The following is a 22549-nucleotide window of genomic DNA, read 5'->3' on the forward strand; positions in this document are numbered from 1 at the left end:
CTATGTCCTCAAGATGTTAGTAATTCAGTAGGGTGAAGCAGGCACATGAATGAGGCAGTTGTACGCACAGATGCACTGTACTGGGTTCCGTGAGGGCTGTAACTAACGCCGACTTTGTTCTCTTGATAAAATGGGGCCTCAGGAGCCAGGCCGCCCCAAGCCTGTAGGCCTGTGCCTAGGCCAGGAGTGGCCGGGGTCCCGGAACATGACAGAGGGTGCAGGTCGGGCTGAGGGGTCTGGCCCGACTCCTCACCCCCCGACCCCCGAGTGCACAAATTTTTGTGCACCGGGCTACTAATAATTAATAACTCAAGAATAAACTTTTGTGTACTCAAAACTATGAATCTACTTTTGCCCCACCCTGTAAAGAAACAAACCTGGTGCTGGGAAAGAAGTTGAAAGGCAGAAGAGAAACCAGTCAGACTTCTGTTGATGAAGAGTCAGCTGACGGTGGCTCAGAAAATTATTGCACTTTGATTTTCTGCCCCCTCCATGTCTAAACCAGAAGTTCCTTTGGTGAATGTATGAACTGTAGCAATAATGTAGGCATCAATATTACACTGTTCAATAACAAGTGCTGTCTTAGTTACCAGTCTGAGAATAGCCCAACTCAGCAGAAAAAGTCCCTTGTACTGTGTGAACTGACCATCTAATTTAAAGAGAACTTTCTAATCCTGTTGAAACTGCCAGTTTGCTCCTTCCCTATTCCATCTTTTCTCTCTTTACCCCCAGACGTTACCACTATTCTGATTTTTATGTTTATTATTTTCTTTGCACTTTCCTGTTTTTTATTGAGATATAACATACATACAGTCCAAAAACCTTACGTGTGCAGCTGCCTGAATTTTTAGTCATGAATTCACCTGAGAAACCACCATCCAGATCAAGATACAGAACATTTCCAGCATGCCACCAGCCTCCCTGTTCAGTTAATTACCTCCAAGGGCAGCCACTGTTGTGGTCTCTAATATTTAGATCAGTTTTGCCAGTTGGGGAATTTCATGTGAATGTATCATACATATGTACTCTTTTTGTGTCTGGCTTCTTTTGTTAGTGTCATCTTAGATTGATCCGTATTGTCAGTAGCAGTAGGTTGTTTTTTTTACTGCTGATCAGAATTTCACTGTGTGAATATATCACAAATTTGTTTGTTTGTTTTTGTTAATCCTCACCCAAGGACATTTTTTCCATTTTTTTTTTTTTTTGAGAGTGTGAAAGGAAAGGAGAGGGAGGGAGAAGGAGGGGGAGGAAGAAGGAGAGCGAGAAACATTGATGCGCGAGAGACATCAATTGGTTGCTTCTCACACGAATCCTGCAACCCAGGCCCGCAACCTTGACTGAACCCAAGCCCTTGACTTTGCTGTTGGTTGATATTAGGTTTGGGGTTATTTGCAAACTTTGCTTCCATCAACCCATAATACTTCACTGCTAATAGTTTGTGATTTAGGAGTGCTTTGTAGACTTCTTTGACTTAGCTTACTTTATGAAATCAAAGTCAAGTTCTTTAAGTGGTTTGGATCCTCGTTTTCTAAACAAGAGTACCTTTTTCTCTTAACAATGAGAGATTATTTGGTTTGCTTTTACTAGTATAGACCTTTAGGTCCTTAGATCATAGCAACTTAAGTTCTGTTGAGTATACTTTTTTGGTATGTCTTTTTTTTTTTAAATGTTTATGTAATTATGAGCACTGTTCCTCTACTTATAATTTCAGGAAAGTATCCTTGATGAACTTGACAAAGAAGAGAGTACCCATGATTCTGTGTCTCAAGAATCAGAGTCAGAAGAAGATGGAATTCATGTAGATTCACAAAAGGCCCTTGCTCTAAAAGAAAAGGTACTCTTCGGCTTAGCTTTAGGTTTCTTCAGGTGGGCAGGATGTATAGAAAATCATGTGGATCCCAGGATTTCTTCAATATAGTTTAGGGGATGTTCACTCTCTAAGTTGTTATTGGCTGTACCCTTATGGAAAGGCAGTATAATTTAGTGATTAGGAGTGTGTTTTCTAAAATCAGACTGCCTGGGTTCAAATCCTGTGATAAGTTCTATAAATTCCTTGTATTAAATTTTCTCAGCTGTAAAATAAAATTAATATTATTAATAAACCTCAATGGGTTGTGAATATTAAATTAATTCTTATATGTAAAAGTGCTTAGACCATACAGAGAGTTGTTCTGGGATTTTAGTAATAGACTGAAGTAACTTAAAATTAGTGTGTGACTCTTGATGTGAATATTATATTCCACGTCTCCATATCACAGGCCATCTGTGCTTACTTTTTGGAATGTTCATCTTTCTGAGGAGTGCCTCATTATTATAAAACTAGGTATATTGCTTTTCAAAAAGATGGCACTTTTTAAACTTCATCTTGATACTTTTTTTGTTTACATTTCTGCAGGATATTAATGACAATAAAAATATATAATGCTAAGTATTTTATTCATTTTTCTGCCAGAACCCTCAGATTGTGACCAAACTATGACTGTATAGCAAATTTCAGCACTTGTAAAAAGATTATTTTGTTTTATTTTCATTTCTTTCTGTTGACCTTGATCACACAGCTAATTAATTATAAAGAGCTGGATAATATTGGCAAAAAATGGCTCTGTAATTCTGTGCCAGTATATATCTGACTTGTATGCTTTTTTCAGGGCAATAAGTATTTCAAACAAGGAAAATATGATGAAGCAATTGAATGCTACACTAAAGGCATGAATGCCGATCCATATAATCCCGTGTTGCCAACAAACAGAGCATCGGCATACTTTAGAATGAAAAAGTAAGGAATTTTTATAATGTGTACATATTTTAGTATGGAGACTGATATTTTAAAATAATTTTTATGACAAAAATGTGTGGGAAGGACTGAAAAAGTACAGCAGGTCCTCGGGTTACGTTGGAAATCCGTTCCTACGGTGCGACGTAACGTGATTTTCGCCGTAAGTCGGAACCCACCTACATAAGCACCTACGTCACTCACATGGAGCACATACACAGCAGTAATGAAGTGAAACAGTAAAAAAAATTTAAAAGAAATAACAACTCCTGACCTTTACTTGTGGTAAATAAATAACAAAAAACATAAAGCACATATGTACATACGTCGGAACTTTTTTTTTTTTTAATGAATAAATGGGAGATGGCGATGTAACCATGAAACGACGTATGTTGAGTCTGGCGTAACCCGAGGACTGCCTGTACTACATTTATTTTCAGCTGTAAATTCTTATAGCTCACTCCCTCTTACTGAGTTATTTTATTTAAGCCATTTTATTTAAAATATTCAGGTGCTCAAACCATGCCCCGTAGCTCACTTTACTGAAGTGTTCCTCCTCAAAAAATCTAATAATGATGTTCTACACCTAATTCACAAAAGAAAAAGCAAGTAAGCTGGGTGATTTCCTTTTTAGAAATTAATTTTTCTCCATTATTTTGAAAAATTGTTTATCTACTATTTAACCTAGAGAACTTTTATTATGGTAAACTTAAAATATATTCCAACATTAATCTTTAAGTCATAATGACTCTAAATACATTCTTTTTTTTTTTAAAATATATTTTATTTTTTACAGAGAGGAAGGGAGAGGGATAGAGAGTTAGAAACATCGATGAGAGAGAAACATTGACCTGCTGCCTCCTGCACACTCCCTACTGGGGATGTGCCCGCAACCAAGGTACATGCCCTTGACTGGAATTGAACCTGGGACCCTTGAGTCCGCAGGCTGACGCTCTATCCACTGAGCCAAACCGGTTAGGGCTAAATACATTCTTACTGTCGAAGAAAATAAATGTGTTATAGTCTTATCATATGCAGGGAATTTTTAAAAAGATAAACACCATCAAGGAAGACATTCTTACTGTTTTAATTATCATTTGGAAATATGAATTATATTGGTGTCTGAGTTTTTACTATTTTAAATAGCATATTTATTTTTTTTAATCCTCACCCAAGGATATATTTTTATTGATTTCAGAAGTGGGTTAGGGGGGAGAAAGAGAGAGACATCAGTGTCAGAGAGAAACATTGATCCATGGCCTACCATACATGCCCCAGCCGGGGATCAAACCCACAACCTAGATATGTGCCTTGACTGGGAGTTGAACCTACAACCTTTTTGGTGCACGGGACGATGCTCCAACCAACTGAGCCACCTGGCCAAGGCTAAGTAACCTATTTTTAGATCTTTGAAATTTATGTTATTAATATCCTGACAAATTAGGGGAATATTCATATTTTATAATATTTGATATCTACAATATGTATAAGTGCTGAAGAATAATTTTAAGTAATCTCACATGAACCCATCACACAATTTAAGAACCAGAACGTTATTACTTTTGAGGCTACCTTGCTACACCTCTCCATATGCTGACCCTTTTCACTTCTAGTTAACCACTACCTTCAGTTGTATATTTATCAGTTTTGATTAAAAAAATGTTTATTATATACATAATATATTGTATAACTTTGCTTATTTTTGAACTATAGAAGTATATTATACTGAATGTAATCTTAAATTTCTCTGAACATTAAATTTCTCAGATTCCTCATGTTTTCATATAGCTGTAGATCTCTTTTTCATTGTTACATACAGTTTCTTCTTAGGAATACACCATGATGTATCCATTCTCCTGTTGCTGAATTGTTGGTTTATTTCTTCCTCTCCTTCTCCCTATTCTCTCTACCTCCCATTCTACTTTCCTGCCTTATTTAAAAACATTGATACTATAAACACCTTTCTACATGTTTCTTGGTGCGTGGTGGTAGGGTATGCACATGTTCAACTTTAAATGGTGATGACCAGCCCTTGCTGGTTTGGCTCAATGGATAGAGCGTCAGCCTGCGGACTGAAGGGTCCCAGGTTCGATTCTGGCCAAGGGCACATGCCTGAGTTGCGACTTGATCCCCAGTAGGGGGCCTGCAGGAGGCAGTAATCAATGATCCTCTTTCATCATTGATGTTTCTATTTCTCTCTCCCTCTCCCGTTCTCTCTAAAATCAATAAAATATATTTTTAAAAAAATGGTCATGACCATTTGTTATAAAGGTAGTTGTACAAGGTTACAGTTCCCATTAGCAGTGTATAAGAATGCCTGCTCCATATCCTTTTTTTTTTTTTTACTTTTTTTATTGAATTTATTGGGGGTGACAGCCTATCTAATAATAGACAAATATGGTAATTGACCGTACCTTCGATACGTCCCCATTGGCTAATCAGCGAGATATGCAAATTAACCACCAACAAAGATGGCGGTTAATTTGCATACATAGGTGCGAAGCGGCAGAGCGAAGACTAAAGGTGGCTCTGGCCGGAGTGAAGGCCTGGGTCCCGGCTGCCGGAGGAAAACGGGTGCTGGCAGCCAGGGGAAGGGAAGGCCTATTGCACAAATCTTTTCGTGCAACAGGCCTCTAGTTGGTTAATAAAAATACAGATTTCAGGTGTACAATTCTATAAGACATCTCTGTGTTGTTGTATTGTGCGTTCACCACCTCAAGTCCTGTTCTGTATCTTTACCAATCTATATAATAAAAGCCTAAACGACCTTTATTGCGGAATGACCAGAATGACCGGTCACTATGATGTGCACTGACCACCAGGGGGCATATGCTCAACGCAGGAGCTTCCCCTTGGTGGTCAGTGCGCTCCCACAGGGGGAGTGCTGCTCAGCCAGAAGCCGGGCCCATGACTGGTGAGCGCAGCGGCGGTTGCGGGAGCCCCTCCCACCTCCGCGGCAGCACCAAGGAGCACTGAACTGAGTGGTAAGGAGCAGTGAGCAGGCAGGCGGTAAGGAGTGAGGGGTCCCAGACTGCAAGAGGGCGCAGGCTGGGCTGAGGAACCCCCTCCCCAGTGCACGAATTTTGTGCACCGGGCCTCTAGTACTGATATAATAGGGCTTCTTAATTGTTTTCAGTCAAGGAGTTGTAAAATGGTAATTCATTGTGGTCTTAATTTGCATTTCCCCAGTTTCTAATGAGGTTGAGCATCTTACATGATTATTCACCACTTGTATTTTCTGTGAAATGCTTGTTTTGTCTTTTGGCCATTTTTCTGTTAGGCTGTTTTTGCTATTTTTACTTTATTCTAGGTACTAATTCTCTAGTGCTTGCTTGTAGTAATTAATTATCTTCTAATTTGTAGCTTATTTCCTTTATGGAGTCTTGATAAATGGAAATTCATAATTTTAATGTATTTTTAAAAAATGTTAGCACTTTTAAAAATATGATTTGTTAATATAGTTTCCTTCCCTGAGTTTATAATCTCCTGTGTTCTGAAGTTTTTATGTCTTACGTTTCACATTTAAACATTTTTATATATGCTGAAGGTAGAATTCCAATTTCATATCTTTTCATATGAATATCCCAATTGTTCCAGCCCTATTTATTGAATATCCATGCTTTCCCCATGGATCTGCAGTGCTACCATGTCATATCTCAAGTTTGCATGGATCTCTTTCTCATCCCTCTATTCTTACATTGATCTGTTGCCTCTTACTAACTCCATTCCACACTATCTTTAATTACTATAGCATTATAATTTTAAGTCTTGGTGGTATTTGGTATAGGGCATGTTATCCTGCCTTATTCTTCAGGAAGGTGTTGGATGTTCTTGGATTTTTGCTTATCAATATAAATTTAGGATCATCTTGTCAAATTTCTTGAAAAATTATGTTGGGATTTTTCTTACAATTGCTTTGTATTTATAGATTAGTTTGGAGAGAATTATAGTTATGTTTTTGTGCCTTATAGATGAATGTGAAATACCTCCGCTTAAGTTTTTTTTTATATTTTTTAAGACAGTCTTGTAGTGTTCTGGTTTGGCACTTGTACATCCTTAGTTAGATTTGTTTTTTGTTGCTGATCTCTACTAAAGTAGCCACCTTGCTAACCTTTGTTATTTCTAACAATGTCTCTAGATTATTTTGAGTTTTCTAGGTATACCATCGTATCATCTAAAAATATCAGTTTTGTTCCTTCCTTTTCAGTCTTTTTAGCTGTCTTTCTTATGGAACTATATTGACCAGGACCTATAATACAATACTGAGAAAACAGTGTTCTTTGCCTTAAAGGTACTGCTACTTAGCATTTTACTATAAAACATTATTGCTTTTAATAGGCTTAACTAAGTAAAAGGAGGTGGGAAATATCCCTTCAGTTGGGAAATTAATCCCTTTTTTGGGGATTTCAGAAACAAATTTTGAAGTTTTAGTTTAACAAATGATTTTTATTAACGTCACTTTAATTTCTTTTTTAATTGCAGATTTGCTGTTGCTGAGTCTGATTGTAGTTTAGCAATTGCCTTGAATAGGAGTTACACAAAGGCTTATGCAAGACGAGGTGCTGCTCGATTTGCTTTGCAAAAATTAGAGGATGCCAAAAAAGGTATTAATATTTTCCAGATCATCGTTATCTAAAATAAAATCTTTAATCATTTAATTTAATAGATGTTATACAAAGAATATTGGATAATCAGAGTTATTACCTTCAGAGAGTTTTCTATATATGAATAAAGTTCATTTTTGTAATTTAAAAAGTTACCTTGATATTTTTGGAAAGAATGCATTATTTGCCAGCAATGAAATTTTGGTTCAAATTCTCATTCCACCATGTATTAGCTGTGTGACCAGGGAAAGGTTATGTATCGTCTCTGGTTTTCAGTTTCTCATCTGTAGAATAGATGTTGGCTATTGTGAGGTTATAGTTAATGATTGTAAAGCTCTTAATATATTTTTATTTATTTGTAATTTGTCAGCATTTATTATTCCATAAAATTGGTATGTGAAATATAAATTATTGTCTGAATAAAGGTGATATCTAAAAGATTCTTAAGCTTTTGGTTTTATGACATATGAATTATCATAGCAAGAATCCTTCCTGGTGGAAGAAATGGATCTGTCAGGATTTTGTCTGTCTTCGGAGAGAATAGAGTGAGCCCAGTAGTCTAATGTTAGTATTTCTTAGTTTCTCTTAATTTTGCTATTGGACAGTTGCCTATTTGTCACATGTCGCAGCAAGTAATTATTGTTTTTAAATATGTACCTTTCAAGTATTTTTTATCCTCTCTTTTACTCAGATTATGAAAAAGTATTAGAACTGGAACCAAATAACTTTGAAGCAACAAATGAACTCAAGAAAATTGATCAGGTAAACTAGTTACTTAAATTAGCTGCATTACTTATTAGCTTTATATGATGAAGTAAGGGTTTTAGCATAGACTTTGTACTATAGATTATTTAATATAGACATTATTCTAATTTTAATTTTTTGTACTATAGACTTTTACCAAACAACTTGCAAATAAGAGGTAGTATAATGGTATTTAAAGATCCTTAATCATCATTTTAAAAAGTTGTCTGAGATCTTTAGAACTACTGTGCTTTACTTTTTTTTCCCGAGGTGACAGAATTATTTTTCATTATCCCACTAATTTTCTTTTGTTTTGCTTTGTTTTGATTTCTGTACTAAACTTTTGCATATTTCTTTGATTTTTAAGTTGTTGCATCTTTGTAGTTTATATCATAGCATATTTATGTACTATTTTTTTTAATAGTAAGAAAATAGTTATATAAATGTAAAATTTGCTTCAAATGATACTGAACAGTTACATATTCCTTTCACTTTGCTGTTGAATCAGTTATCATTATTTTGTCATCTATTGAAACTATGAGAAAAAAGTGACACTGATTAAGGAAAATCTGCTTTTAAATATGGCCATTATTTATTGCACATAAAAACCTGTTGGTAAATATATCAACTTGATTGTAATTGTGAACCGTGCTGTATATTTTTGCATTTTGTCCTAAATCAAATAATGACTATGAAAATTAAATTTGAGAATTTGGTTATGTGATCGTAATTACCTATTTTCTTTTTGAAAATAGTTCCTTGAACAGTAACTGGCCTGTGTAGAAATTCAATAAATATTTGTTGAATAAATAAACAAGCACCTACCTTTAGTGGATACTACTTATTTTAATTGGAATAAGATGCACATTAAATTTATTATAGTCTTTTGCCTTTTATTTAATAAGTAGAAAGACTTTGAATTAGTAAAAATATTATTTTGTGAAATGTAGCAAAAATTCCAATATATTTGAGTAATTTATTATTTTAGAGTCAAATATGTATGCATCTTGCATTACCTGTTTTAGTTTAGCTGCTATGTCTCCTAGGCTTTAACATCCAAAGAAAACTCACACCCAAAGGAAGCTGACACAGTGATTAAGTCAACTGAAGAAGAGAAAAAACAAATTGAAGAGCAGCAGAATAAGCAGCAGGCCATTTCAGAGAAAGATCGGGTAATCCACCATATATATGTTTTGCTGAGTTTACTCTTAGTTTCTTATATATCAGTTAAGGTTTTGTCTTTTCTAATATTACATTAAAATTTTTTTTTCAGTAGGAACTGAAAATTAAATAAATATAATAAAACTTCTGAAGCCTACTAGTTCAAAATTTGAGTAATTGATGACTTAATACATAATTTTAAAAAACATTTAATTTTAGGGAACAAATTACTTTTGAGCATTTTTTTAAAAAATATATTTTATTTATTTTTTACAGAGAGGAAGGGAGAGGGATAGAGAGTTAGAAACATCAATGAGAGAGAAACATCGATCAGCTGCCTCCTGCACACCCCCTACTGGGGATGTGCCCGCAACCAAGGTACATGCCCTTGACTGGAATTGAACCTGGGACCCTTCAGTCCACAGGCTGACGCTCTGTCCACCGAGCTAAACCAGTCAGGGCTACTTTTGAGCATTTTAACATATTTACTAGTACATGTAGTTATAGATTTAACAGAAATAAATTATAATTTGTTCTTATAATTATTTTCATTAGTTCACACTAGACTATCTGCTAAAAAAATTACAGTAGAAATCCTGAGTTGAGTTTTAATTTAATATATTTACAGCTTTTCATGGACCCATAGAAGACTCCTAATAAATACTTATGGAATGATCATTGATTGTGATATACCTGACTTCGATTATAAGTAAACGTTACAATAAAATCTAGTATACACATTTCAATACAGCTTAATTTATCCTATGTTTAGGTTTATTAATGCTACTGAAGAGTGAGTTGTTCAGTTCTGATACTCTGTTCTTTCACAAAAATTATGTGAGTTACAAACATCTTTCGTACAGCTTCTAAATAACTAAAGAGTATAATATTTGGGCCTCTTTATTAAAATGTGTTTAAAGTTGAGCTTTGTGTAATACCTAATTAGTATAATAATGGTTAATGATACAGAGTAATAGAGTAGTGTACTTTTTTTTTGGAGCTGAAGAGAATAATAACATTCTATAAAACAATTCAAACAAATTCTAAAACATGTATCATGGACTAGATTTTTAACAATTAAAATATACTTTAATTATTTATATAATAAACTGGTGAGTAGTGTCCTTCTAGTGAATTCAACTAATTTTTTTGCATCTGTTTTCATTCTTCTCCATACTTCTTTCCAAAATGATAGGGGAATGGATTTTTCAAAGAGGGAAAGTATGAAAGAGCAATTGAATGCTATACTCGAGGAATAGCAGCAGATGGCGCTAATGCCCTTCTTCCAGCTAACAGAGCAATGGCCTATCTGAAGATTCAGAAGTAAGTATTGGTTACATTTAATGCTTTTCAGGTTGAAAATGAAATTTACCTTAAATTGGCATATTGGCTAAATAAATTAAAATTTGTTTACTCTTAAGCATTAAAATTAAAATAGAGAGAAGAGAGAGAGAGAATGTCATAGTACATATTAAGTATATTTAGCTCTCATAAATGTTTTTCCACTTTAATAGTCTGGCATTACACTTTTAAATTGCTTTATGCATGTTGTTCTGAATTAGTGATTTGAAAGTTATTTTTAACTTTAGAATCCTTTGGGCAAAATCTTAATCTGGAAGTAGTCTTTGTATATATACTTATATGTATATTTATACCTACACATATATAACAAAAGGGAATTGCTGTCATTGAAACTGCTAATTGATTATATATGAACTAAAACTTGGTTTCTGGATATTCTCAGGGGCTCCAGGCTGGGCAATCAGCAGGGTAACATCTGATGGCAGAATCTATGTCTTATATTTCTTTGTATCTTTGTAATAATATTGTACACACTAGTGACAGAATTTTTTTTAAATGCTATAAATATTATAAATAGGAATTAAAAAAATTTTTTTTAAATATATTTCTTTATTGATTTCAGAGAGGAAGGGAGAGGGAGAGAGAGATAGAAACATCAACGAGAGAGAATCATTAATCGGCTGCCTCCTGCACACCCCCCACTGGGGATGGAGCCTGCAACCCGGGCATGTGCCCTTGGCCGGAATTGAACCTGGGACCCTTCAGTCCGCAGGCCGACGCTCTATCCACTGAGCCAAACCGGCTAGGGCGGGATTTTAAAAATTTTTTATGCCATGGACTCCTTTGATTGCACTGTGAAATGTTCTCAAAAATTATTAAATGTATAATTAATTTTACATTTAGGATTATAAAGGAAACCAATTATATTGAAATATAGTTTTAAAGATATTAAAATTTGTGATATCCTGATATATATACTTTTTAAAACACATTATGTAATGAGAAACTACATTTAAAATATAGGCAAGTTAAAATTAAAAGTTTTTAAAAGATGTTAATGTGAAGACTTGAATAAGGACACTAGAATTTGGGGTGATCTTTGACACATCTTCCACATATTGATTAACTAATGAAGTGTGGGTAAGGAATACACAGAAATCAGCATTGATAATTATGTTACTAGTGTGATAACATGACTTCATTCTTTGCCATTTGAGTGACTCCTAGGGATAGAATTGTGTGGTTGTTGGCTAGCTATGACATAGGAGCGTCTATAAACAGGGATACTACTAGGGGCCCAGTGCATGAATTCGTGCACCTTGAAAGGAACTGTGGGCCGCAAGGCTGCACTGGGCACAAGGGTGGGTCTCAGCCCATCCTCCACGCCCCCGGTCTCCTGTCTGCCAGCAGCCCTGCTCCCGCCGCTGTCGCTCCCATGCGCTAACAGCGCTTGCCCCACTCGCACCCCCTGACAGCATGGAGCGATTGGGGCCAGTGCCAGCAGTGGGTGTGATCAGCAGCTGCTGCCCCGATTGCCCCTCAGGAGCAGGGGGAGGTGGAGAAGTCCTCAGAGGCGATCGGGGCTGGCTGCCGCTGCTCCCACCTGCTGATGGCACTGAGCGATTGGGACCAGTGCCAGGCTCCGGCAGCAGGTGTGAGTGGCAGCTCCGGTGCCGGCAGCTGGTGCAAGCACCAGGCGGGACCACAGCACGTGGGAGCAAAGAATTTTCAGTAACCACCAGAGGCTCACCCTGATGACAGCGATCGGTGCCCCACCTTGGTTTAGCGCCCTTGTTCACCTGCTCCACCATCTGACTGTGGCTAACGCCTGCCATGTTCTGCGCTCTGCCACCTGCTGCCAATGCCCGCCATGTTCCGCACATGCCCCCTGGTGGTCAGCACATGTCATAGCAACTGGTTGTTCAGTTGTTTGGTTATCCCACCGTTTGGTGTATTTGCATATTAGCCTTTTATGATATAGGATAGGATGATCACATGCAGACAAGTAGCAGGTTAAATTGCTACTGTAATTCTGCAATGGTGATATCTCAAAACAATTTGTGAGATATCTGTCACAAATATAATGTGATATGAAAATATCTGTAATTTTTATTGGTGACAAAGGCATAGGTACTGCTTTTACTACTGTGTTTTGTTATCTATAGTTATAATAAAAAGAAAAGTGAAAGTTTATTTAAAAGTTAGTGAAAATAAGGATGTAATGTTTTTCCCATCTAAGTTTTCAGATTTCTCAAAGGGCCTCAAGTTAGGAACCCCTATCATAGAAGTAAATTTTGGTTGTATATTTAACCTCATTGAATCTAAAAGACATAACTAGAGATATATTATTTTGATTAGTCAGAGTAAAGATCATTGCATGTCTTGCTAGCTTATGAAAATTTTGTTTTTTGCTATTCAAGAATTGTGCATGATTTAAAAATTGTAAGACCTGGATTCCTAGGTTTGACTAATGCCAAGAATAATAACTTCTTATAGGTGACAAATTATATCTACATTTATGTGCGCTCTAATTTATTGTATTATTATATTGTTTTAGTTGATAATCACATTAGTATGTTATAGTAAGTTAATGGTATGTTTTAAATTAAATATGACTCTTATTTGTATTTTTTTTCTAGTGTATCTTTTAGATGCACACTTAATACAGAAGTTTTCTCCACCACATGGTGACTGTTGTCAGACATTACAGACTAGATGAGGAATATAAGAGGGACAACTTTCCAAACAGGAATTTGAGCTGAACTGAGATCTAAAGGGTTAGTCTGAGTTAGGGAGGTGAAAAAAACAGGTGTCCCAGTGGAGTTCACAGGCTCAGGAGTGGGAAATTTCATGGTAATTTCTGGAAAGGGCAAGTGGTCCATATTATTGCTGTTACGCTGGGGATAATGCAAGGATAAGGCTGGAGAGTCAGGCAGGCTCCTGACTTTGTGTTCTGCACAGGAGGTTGACTTTATCCTGAATAGTGTGAGGGCTATGCAAGTATCATGGTTGGGAGAATGATAAAATCAGTCAGGTAGAAAACATATCGGTAAGGGAATAGACGCACGTGCACACACACACAGAAAGATATTCTTTCTCTCTTGTTGAAAAACAAATTCAAGAATTCAGAAATTTTTAAGTTCATTAGAAAATCTGTTCAGAGCAGGTCTTGTATTGAGGGTATAATGATATTCACTTAGGCCTTGGGGAGAATGTAATCACAGGGGATTCTTTTTAAAAAGTATTTTTATTATGAAACTTTTCAAACTTTCATGAAAGTGCTATAAAAAACTCCATGTATTAAGTCATCTAGTTTCAAAAAGCCATAGCTTATTTTTATCATATTTGTCTCAGCTTTTTTTTTTTCTCCTGAATTGTAAATAGTTGCAGACATTATGACATTTTATCCCTAAAGGATACTTCAGGTGTAACCACAATACCGTTATCATACCATATAAATTAAAAATAATTTATTAATGTTATTTTAACATCTGTGGACCAGTAGTTTTATTGCTAGCTCTACCCAGTGGCCAGATAAGATCCTATTGAACGAGTACAAAAAATGTTTTACATAAATGTTAAAGACACACTTTAAAATTAAATACCCATTGCATTTTGAAGTTATTTATTACGTGTTCTGACAAGCTAATATCTTTTTAAAGAATTCTTGTGATTAGCCACAAGCCTTAGAACAGAAAACACGAGAATTCTCAAGATCCGTCTGCAATGTGTTAATATATAGGGTCTCAAGTTATTGTGTTTTAGCTCTTAGTGCCTTGTTATCATAGAGCAGTACCCAGTCAGACTGAATTGATTGTTGGTTGCATGGCTGAGTAGGATTTATGAAGTGTTGATGATATACTTACAAATATATAATGTTTTGTGGGTTTTTCCTTGGGTGATGTGTACTATAGGTAAAAATGGAGTCCTATATAATAAAAGCCTAATATGCTAAGTGTACAGTTGTTCGGTTGGCTGTTCAACCAATCAAAGCGTAATATGCTGATGATATGCTAAGGCTACTCAGCCGCTCGCTATGATGTGCACTGACCACCAAGGGGCAGACAGTCGACCGGTTGTCCAGTCACTATGATGTGCACTGACCACCAGGGGGCAGATGTTCCAATCGGTAGGTTAGCTTGCTGCTGGGGTCCCACCGGTCAGGACTGAAACGAGACAGGCTGGACATGCCCTGGAGCCCTCCCACAGCCCCTCTCCGGCTGGCCAACCTCCTGTGTCCCTCCCCCGCCCCAATTGTGCACTGGTGGGGTCCCTCGGCCTGGCCTGCGCCCTCTTGCAATCCAGGACCCCTCGGATGTTGGATAGCCGGTTTCGGCCTGATCCCGCGGGCCAGGCCAAGGGACCCCACTGGTGCACGAATTCATGCAACGAGCCTCTAGTTTTATTAGAAAATTAATGCCAATTGTTAATGCAGTGTGTGCTTATTGAAGGTGGACGGGGGGCAGACTTCCAGCAGTACTATTCTTTTGTCTGCTCTACTCGTATTTTTGCCATCCTAATTCCATCCTTTTCTGACTTTTCTTTAATCTGGTACCTTCTCCCTCCTTAGCAGATGATTCCAAGATTTGGTGAGAATATAAAATTTTATAATTGTCTTTTCCCTCAAAACACAGATATGGGGTTGATATTTGAAATTATATGCATGCTTTTTTATATTAGAAACTCAGCTTATATGAAGTTTTTCTATAGGCTGCATTTTTCCAGTTGGTAATTGTATTATGTTTAATAGATATGAAGAGGCTGAAAAGGACTGCACACGAGCTGTTTTATTAGATGGCTCGTATTCTAAAGCTTATGCCAGAAGAGGAACTGCAAGAACATTTTTGGGAAAGTTAAATGAGGCCAGACAAGGTATGACTATTTTTATAACAACTGCCACTCACTCATTCTGACGAGACTCCCAAGTTATAGAAGCAGAGATTTGCGTAGTCTTCCCATGGTTCAAGGATACAGAATTTAGAGAAAGATATACATGTTTTCTTCTCAGTTTAAATCATGAATATGTATGCAGATTTGAAGGAATGCAGCTTTAATAATAGACCTGATTATCTTTTGAGAGCATACAGTACAATCTGGCTAGTTGCCAATCAAAATTAGTAAAGATTTGAATTATAGCCCTAACCGGTTTGGCTCAGTGGATAGAGCGTCGGCCTGCGGACTGAAGAGTCCCAGGTTCGATTCCGGTCAAGGGCATATACCTTGGTTGCAGGCACATCCCCAGTAGGGGGTGTGCAGGAGGCAGCTGATTGATGTTTCTCTCTCATTGATGTTTCTAACTCTCTATCCCTCTTCCTTCCTCTCTGTAAAAAATCAATAAAATATATTTAAAAAAAAGATTTGAATTATAGGTGAGAAGGAAAAAAGCAAGACAAAGGCAAGAATGAAAAGGAAGGGAATCAGCAGCTGGAGGTAGAGGATAATGTAGTCTGTAGTGATGCCCCACCCCCCCTTATTTTTTTATACTTGTTATTTTATTTTTCCTTGATCTGTCTTTTAAGTATTTATTAGTCTTTTTGAAGAACCAACTTGTTTCTATTGTGTATGTTTTCAATTTTATTTATTTCTACTCTATTTCCTTCCTACAACTGTCTTGATTTAATTTGCTGTTTTTCTAATTTTTTAACATCAATACCTAGATCAGGGGTCCTCAAACTACGGCCCGCGGGCCACATGCAAATACAAATAGTGTATTTGTTCCCGTTTTGTTTTTTTACTTCAAAATAAGATATGTGCAGTGTGCATAGGAATTTGTTCATAGTTTTTTTTTTAAACTATAGTCCGGCCCTCCAACGGTCTGAGGGACAGTGAACTGGCCCCCTGTTTAAAAAGTTTGAGGACCCCTGACCCAGATAATCAATTTCAGTCTTTTTTCCTGATCTATGCATTTAATTCTCTCAGTTTTTCTCTAAACCTGGCTTCAGCTGTAACCCATGCATTTTTTTCGTTATGGTAAAATACACATAACATAAAACTTACTGTTCTAACCATTTTTAAGTCCATTGGCATTGAGTCCATTTACATTGTGTAACCATCACCATTGTTCATCTCCAGAACTTTTTCATCATTTCATTCTGAAAACTCTACGCATTAAACAGTAACTCTCCATTCCCCTTTTTTTCCAGCTCCTCAGAACCACCATTCTACTTTCTACCCCTGAATATGACTTTTCTAGGTGTTTTATATAAGAATTATACAGTACTTTGTCCTTTTGTGTCTGGCTTATTTCTGTTAGTATAATGTCTTCAAGGTTCATCTATGTCGTCGCATGTATCACAACTCCTTTTTAAGGCTGGATAATATTAGATTCTATCTTACATTTAGTGAGTTACCTTGTCATTTGTTAGTAGTGTGGGCTTTGGTAAGTTAGGTGACCTGTAGGCCTCAATCGTATCATCTGTAAAGTGGGGTTATAGTGAGGAATACATCAGAATTCATATAAAGAATAGCACTCAGTAAATGTTAGTCCTTGTTGTTGTTCACGTGTTTCCTAGCATCCTGAGTAAAACTTCCTGAGATAAACATGGGGTTACTAAACCAACTAAACATATCATGTCTTGAACTTTATAAAGTATTTCCACTAATTTATTATATTTCTTAAAAATTCACTTTAGATTTTGAAACTGTTTTGCTTCTGGAACCTGGAAATAAGCAAGCAATAACTGAACTTTCCAAAATTAAAAAGGTAATATATTATTTTCACCAATATATACTTTCGTTTCTGCAACTTAAACACATTTATTTGTTGCATAATTAACTTGAGAATATTTTTATAGTCATGATTACAAATCTGTTTTTAAGGAATTAATTGAGAAAGGACACTGGGATGATGTCTTTCTCGATTCTACTCAAAGGCAGAACGTGATAAAACCCACTGGTAATCCACCTCATCCTGGATCAGCTGTAAGTGAAACACTGTCTGTCTTTTTCTTTCTTGGTATGTAAATATCTGTGTGGTATGAATAAGAGTAGGAAACAAACTGTTGAATTAAAATCTCTTAAAGACCAGTGATGTAGATCAGCTAAGCAAGGGCCTGGGGTTCCCTGATTGGTAGTAAATGAAAGTTTTCCCTTATCTCTTAGTCTCTGCTAAAATATTTATTTTCATTTTTCTGTATTCCCACATCAAAACTTCACCTTTCTTTTTGGTCCTTAGCCTTTTCTTTCTCCCTTTCTGTTTATTCTTCTCTCTCTCTCTCTCTCTTTTTTTTTTTTTTGAAATAGCCATTATACAGAGCTAAATAAAATGTTATGTCTCTAACTTTTAATTTTTAAACAGTAATGAATTGAACCTTTCATATCTTTTCATAAATCTTTCTATAGTGGTATCTTCTGAGTTTTACTTCTGTTCATACTGTCATTCCCCCATCCCTGGTCTACTGTTAACAGAGACTATCTATTTGGAAATTTGTTAATTAGAATCAATGCTTACACATCTAATGTCAATGAAAGTATTTGTTTTTAAATGATAGTGTATTGATATAATTCAATAATTATTGCCTGTCAAATTATAGTCTATTTTTTAAACACTAATACATGTCCATTCTTGATTAATATCTTGATCGTTATCTATTGCTGATGATAGTTCTCAGCAAAGCAAAGGCCTTAGCTTAACATGATTATCTTTTAAAATAGAACTGCTAACAGGATTCTTTTAACAAATTTGCTAACAGCTTTCTTATTTATGTGCATTTATCCAGTAACAATTTTTCCCATTAGGTCTTAGCTTAGCAATGTTAATAGAATGTCTGGTTTTAACGTTGAATTTAGTAAATATGTCAAAAGTGTTTATATTTATAACTTTTTTATTTAAAATTTAACTATACAATTGAATTGAACACTTACATTATACTGAAAGTTTTTTTGTTAAAAATAAGAGTACAATATGGAAACTTTAGAAGAAATTGAAAATGTTTGATACTTGTAATGATTGAAATAGTGAATGGTTTTTTATTAAAAACCATTATTATGGTCAAGTACTTACCAAGTTTGTGATTATTATTTGGCAAACTTTTAATCCTGAGCTGGCTTTATCCAGCTTCTTATATAGAAAATGTATTCAGGTTTTATTTATTACTAGAGGCCTAGTGCACGAAATTTGTGCACTTGCCGGGGGGTTCCTCAGCCCGGCCTGCACCCTCTCGCAGTCTGGGAGCCCTTAGGGGATGTCCGACTGACAGCTTAGGCCCACCTCCCGGACATCCTTAGTGCTGCCGCAGAGGCGGGAGAGGCTCCTGCCACTGCCGCTGTGCTTGCCAGCCGTGAGCCCGGCTCAGGGCTTCTGGCTGAGTGGCACTCCCCCTGTGGGAGCACACTGACCACCAGGGAGTAGCTCCTGCATTGGGCGTCTGCCCCCTAGTGGCCAGTGTGTGTTATAGCAACTGGTCGTTCTGCTGTTCCGCTGTTCAGTCGATTTGCATACTAGCCTTTTATTATATAGGATTATTATTAAAATGTATTTTTATTGATTTCAGAGAGGATAGGAGAGGGAGAGAAGATAGAAACATCAATGATAAGAGATAATCATTGATTGGCTGCCTCTTGCATGCCCGTTTCTGGGAATTGAGCCTACAACCCGGGCATGTGCCCTAACCCGGAATCGAACTGTGACCTCCTGGTTCATAAATCTTTCTATAGTGGTTGATGGTCAACCACTGAGCTACACCAACCAGGTGTATTCAGGTTTTAATGTTGGTCTGTTTCATACAGAATGCTGGCTATTGCCTAGCCTTGTTTTTCTTGCTTTCAGTTAGCCCACAATACTGTTGTCAGTTTGGTAATATTTTTTCTTGGCTTTCTTGCCTCTAAAATAAAGTCCAAACTCCTTGATATGGCACACAAGTCTCTTTATAAGCAATTTTTAATGAGCCTTTCAAGCTTTGTCTCCCATCACTTATCCCCTTGTACCAGTGCCATTGGACTTATCACCTTTTCACTGACCATACATACCATGGTTAATCTTCCACATTGCCATTCTTGTGTACTTTTTCTAAGAAGTCTCTGCTAATGCCAGTGTTTTTCTACCTTCCTCTGTGTTCTCTTATAGGTTTGTATCCTATTGCTTGTAATTATTTATATATACATCTTCTTTCCTCCATTTAGACCTACATTTGGTAGGTGCTATGCATCTTTTTATTTGTGTTCTCAGAGTGTGACTCCTAAGTCTGTCTAGCCATCAAATTGAATTTTTTTTATAACTGGGATATTGGCTGTAAGAACACAGCAACCTTTTAATTTGTAATTCTAAAATAGAAAAACTTTATGTGTTGATTTAAGGAATTGATTTTAATTGTTTTAGAAACCCCTCAAGAAGGTGATTATTGAAGAAACTGGTAATTTGATACAGACTATTGACATGCCAGAGAGCACTACTGCTGCTGCTCCAGAAAGTAATCCTATTAATGTAGCAGATGTAACAGCAACCACAGGCACTGCAAGTAAGAAGAATTCAAGCCAAGATGACCTTTTGCCCACGAGTGATATTCCAAAAGCAAAAGTATTGAAAATAGAAGAAATCAGTGAGACTTCAGCCCTCCAGTAAGTAGAACTGTTGTTATTTGATAATCTCTAGAATTGTAAAGCCAGACCCAGGATTTAATTCCACTAGAAAATTGATATTACCAATGAGAGTTTTGGTTTATACTCATCACTGTAATTTTTTTAACTACCCAACTTCATGTTCTAGTTTTTCTTTTTTATTTGTTCTGACTCATCAGAGACGTTTTGCGTAAGGAATGATCACTGTTCCTTTACCATAGTGGGGAATTTAGAGATAATAATAAACTGTCTTTAACAAGTTGGTTGTGTTCATTTCCCCCCTCAAACTTCAGTATATTGTTTCCCTTCTTAATTCAGCAAAAAATTTAATTTTTTAAGAGGAAGCTCTAAAAAACGTAGAATTTAGACATTTACATTATTCTAGCCATTCATATTTAAGATTATTTATGGATTGTTTTAAAAAAATTTTTTTAATGTATACCGCAACCCGGGCATGTGCCCTTGACTGGAATTAACCCTGGGATCCTTCAGTCCACAAGCTGACACTCTATCCACTGAGCCAAACCAGCCAGGACTTGTTTGGAATTTTTAAAAATAGTGATGTGTTTCCTTGATCTATATATATAAAAGCCTAATATGCTAAGTGTCTGACCATTCAACCAGTCGCTATGACGCACACTGACCACCAGGGGGAAGACACTCCGAGTGGTAGATTAGCTTGCTGCTGGGGTCCAGCTTATGGGGACTGGGCGAGATGGGTCAGACACACCCTGGAGCCCTCCCGCAGCCCCTCCCCAGCCCTGATCTTGCACCAGTAGGGTCCCTCAGTCTGGCCTGCACCCTCTCACAATCCGGGACCACTTGGCGGATGTCAGAGAGCCGGTTTTGGTCTGATCCCCGCAGGCCTCTAGTGAGAATATAAAAGATATAGACTAGGTTTGTTTTGGGGTCTTGAAATTTTATTCATATATTATTGTATTGTACTCAACAATTCTATTGGAATTTTTTTTTAACTTTGAATTTTAGTAGTAATTCTATTTAAAGTGATCGTATGGATTGTGAGAAAACACTAAATAGGTAGTTTTGTTTGTTTTTTAAGAAAGCATTTTTTCCTTCTCAGAATATCTTTCTTGAAACTTATAATTCAGATTTCTGAAAGGCTGAGTTGTAAGTATATATGATGTAGTAATGCGGTATATAGAAATGGTGTGCTCAAAAAGTGGCCAGGCTAATAGCCCAGCAAATGAGAATAGTCATTGTGTAGCATGTGAAAATTTGCAGAGGCGTGTCTTGCAAAAAAATATACATATGTTATCAGCTGAAAGAGTTCAGTATTTTTAGAATGTAAATAGATAATATAATATTAGTTAAATCAGAAATTTAAAAATCTCTATTGATGCTTTCTTATAATAAGCTTTGACTTACAGACAAACGGGGGGTGAGGGCATGAGTGGGGGAGATAGGGGGTAATGTGGGGATAAGGACACATACGTAATAACTTAATCAATAAAAAAAATAAGCTTTGACTAATTTTGGTTCTTTTCAATTGTTTGACTGATGTCTCTGCAATATTTCAGATCTCAAGTTAATATGAAACAGGATGTATGTCAGTCTTCCCGTGAAAAGATTTCTATAGAGGGAGACAAATTGACTGCTCAGTTTATCACAACTGTTCTTCCTCCAGTTCCTGCAAACTCATTCCAGCTTGAATCTGATTTTAGACAATTGAAAAGTTCTCCAGATATGTTATATCAGTATTTGACGGTAAGAAAGAAGAAGCTAGTAGTTCTGTTGTAAACAAAAGGTCAAAGACTGTCTTTGTCACTCACTGTATAATAATAGTGTTATATTTGCTCTTTGTATTGTATAACATGATTGTAGAAAATGCTCTTATTATCCCTTACCTGACACATGTATCACCCTGGCCAGACCATTTTATTTTATTTATTTTATTTTATTTTTTCAATTTTTAATTCATTTCAGAAAGGAAGGGAGAGGGAAAGAGAGATTGAAACATCAGTGATGAGAGAGAATCATTGATTGGCTGCCTCCTGCCCACTGGGGATTGAGCCTGCAACCTGGGTATGTGCCCTTGACCAGAATCGAACCCGGGACCCTTCAGTCCGCAGGCCAACGCTCTATCCACTGAGCCAAACCAGCTAGGGCTGACCAGACCATTTTAAATATTTGCAATCAGGGAACCTTTGGAAATAGGTTCTGTTTTGAATTCTCTTCTCTAAAAATAACTTAATCTGATTTCATATATCATAACTTGAACTTCTTCATCCTTCAAGATGGGGAAAGAAGCTAAAATACATTAGATGCCTTCTTTGTGTCAAGTAATGCTTGCAATATTTAGATAGTCATTCTCCTGAAAATGAGATTTCATTGGCTCCAAGAAAAAGAATCAGCCCTGGCCGGTTTGGCTCAGTGGATAGAGCGTCGGCCT

The 22549-nt window shown here is 36.4% G+C and overlaps 1 protein-coding gene across 2 annotated transcripts in view; it reads left to right on the forward strand.

Moving 5' to 3' along the window:
• The window catches only part of RPAP3 (RNA polymerase II associated protein 3), a 33645-nt gene that overhangs the window by 6462 nt on the left and 4634 nt on the right, over positions 1–22549 (forward strand). The window contains exons 4-14 of one of the 2 annotated variants that reach the window (XM_005877395.2): positions 1712–1834; positions 2649–2776; positions 7256–7377; positions 8069–8139; positions 9168–9293; positions 10478–10605; positions 15335–15456; positions 17217–17287; positions 17404–17505; positions 19901–20139; positions 21678–21864. In XM_005877395.2, coding sequence (XP_005877457.1) covers positions 1712–1834; positions 2649–2776; positions 7256–7377; positions 8069–8139; positions 9168–9293; positions 10478–10605; positions 15335–15456; positions 17217–17287; positions 17404–17505; positions 19901–20139; positions 21678–21864 — 1419 coding nt within the window. The remainder of the gene's footprint in view (positions 1–1711; positions 1835–2648; positions 2777–7255; positions 7378–8068; positions 8140–9167; positions 9294–10477; positions 10606–15334; positions 15457–17216; positions 17288–17403; positions 17506–19900; positions 20140–21677; positions 21865–22549) is intronic. The other variant, XM_005877396.2, reaches the window with a different exon arrangement.

The sequence above is a fragment of the Myotis brandtii genome, unplaced genomic scaffold (genome assembly GCF_000412655.1).
Source record: "Myotis brandtii unplaced genomic scaffold, ASM41265v1 scaffold517, whole genome shotgun sequence".
NCBI lineage: Eukaryota > Metazoa > Chordata > Mammalia > Chiroptera > Vespertilionidae > Myotis > Myotis brandtii.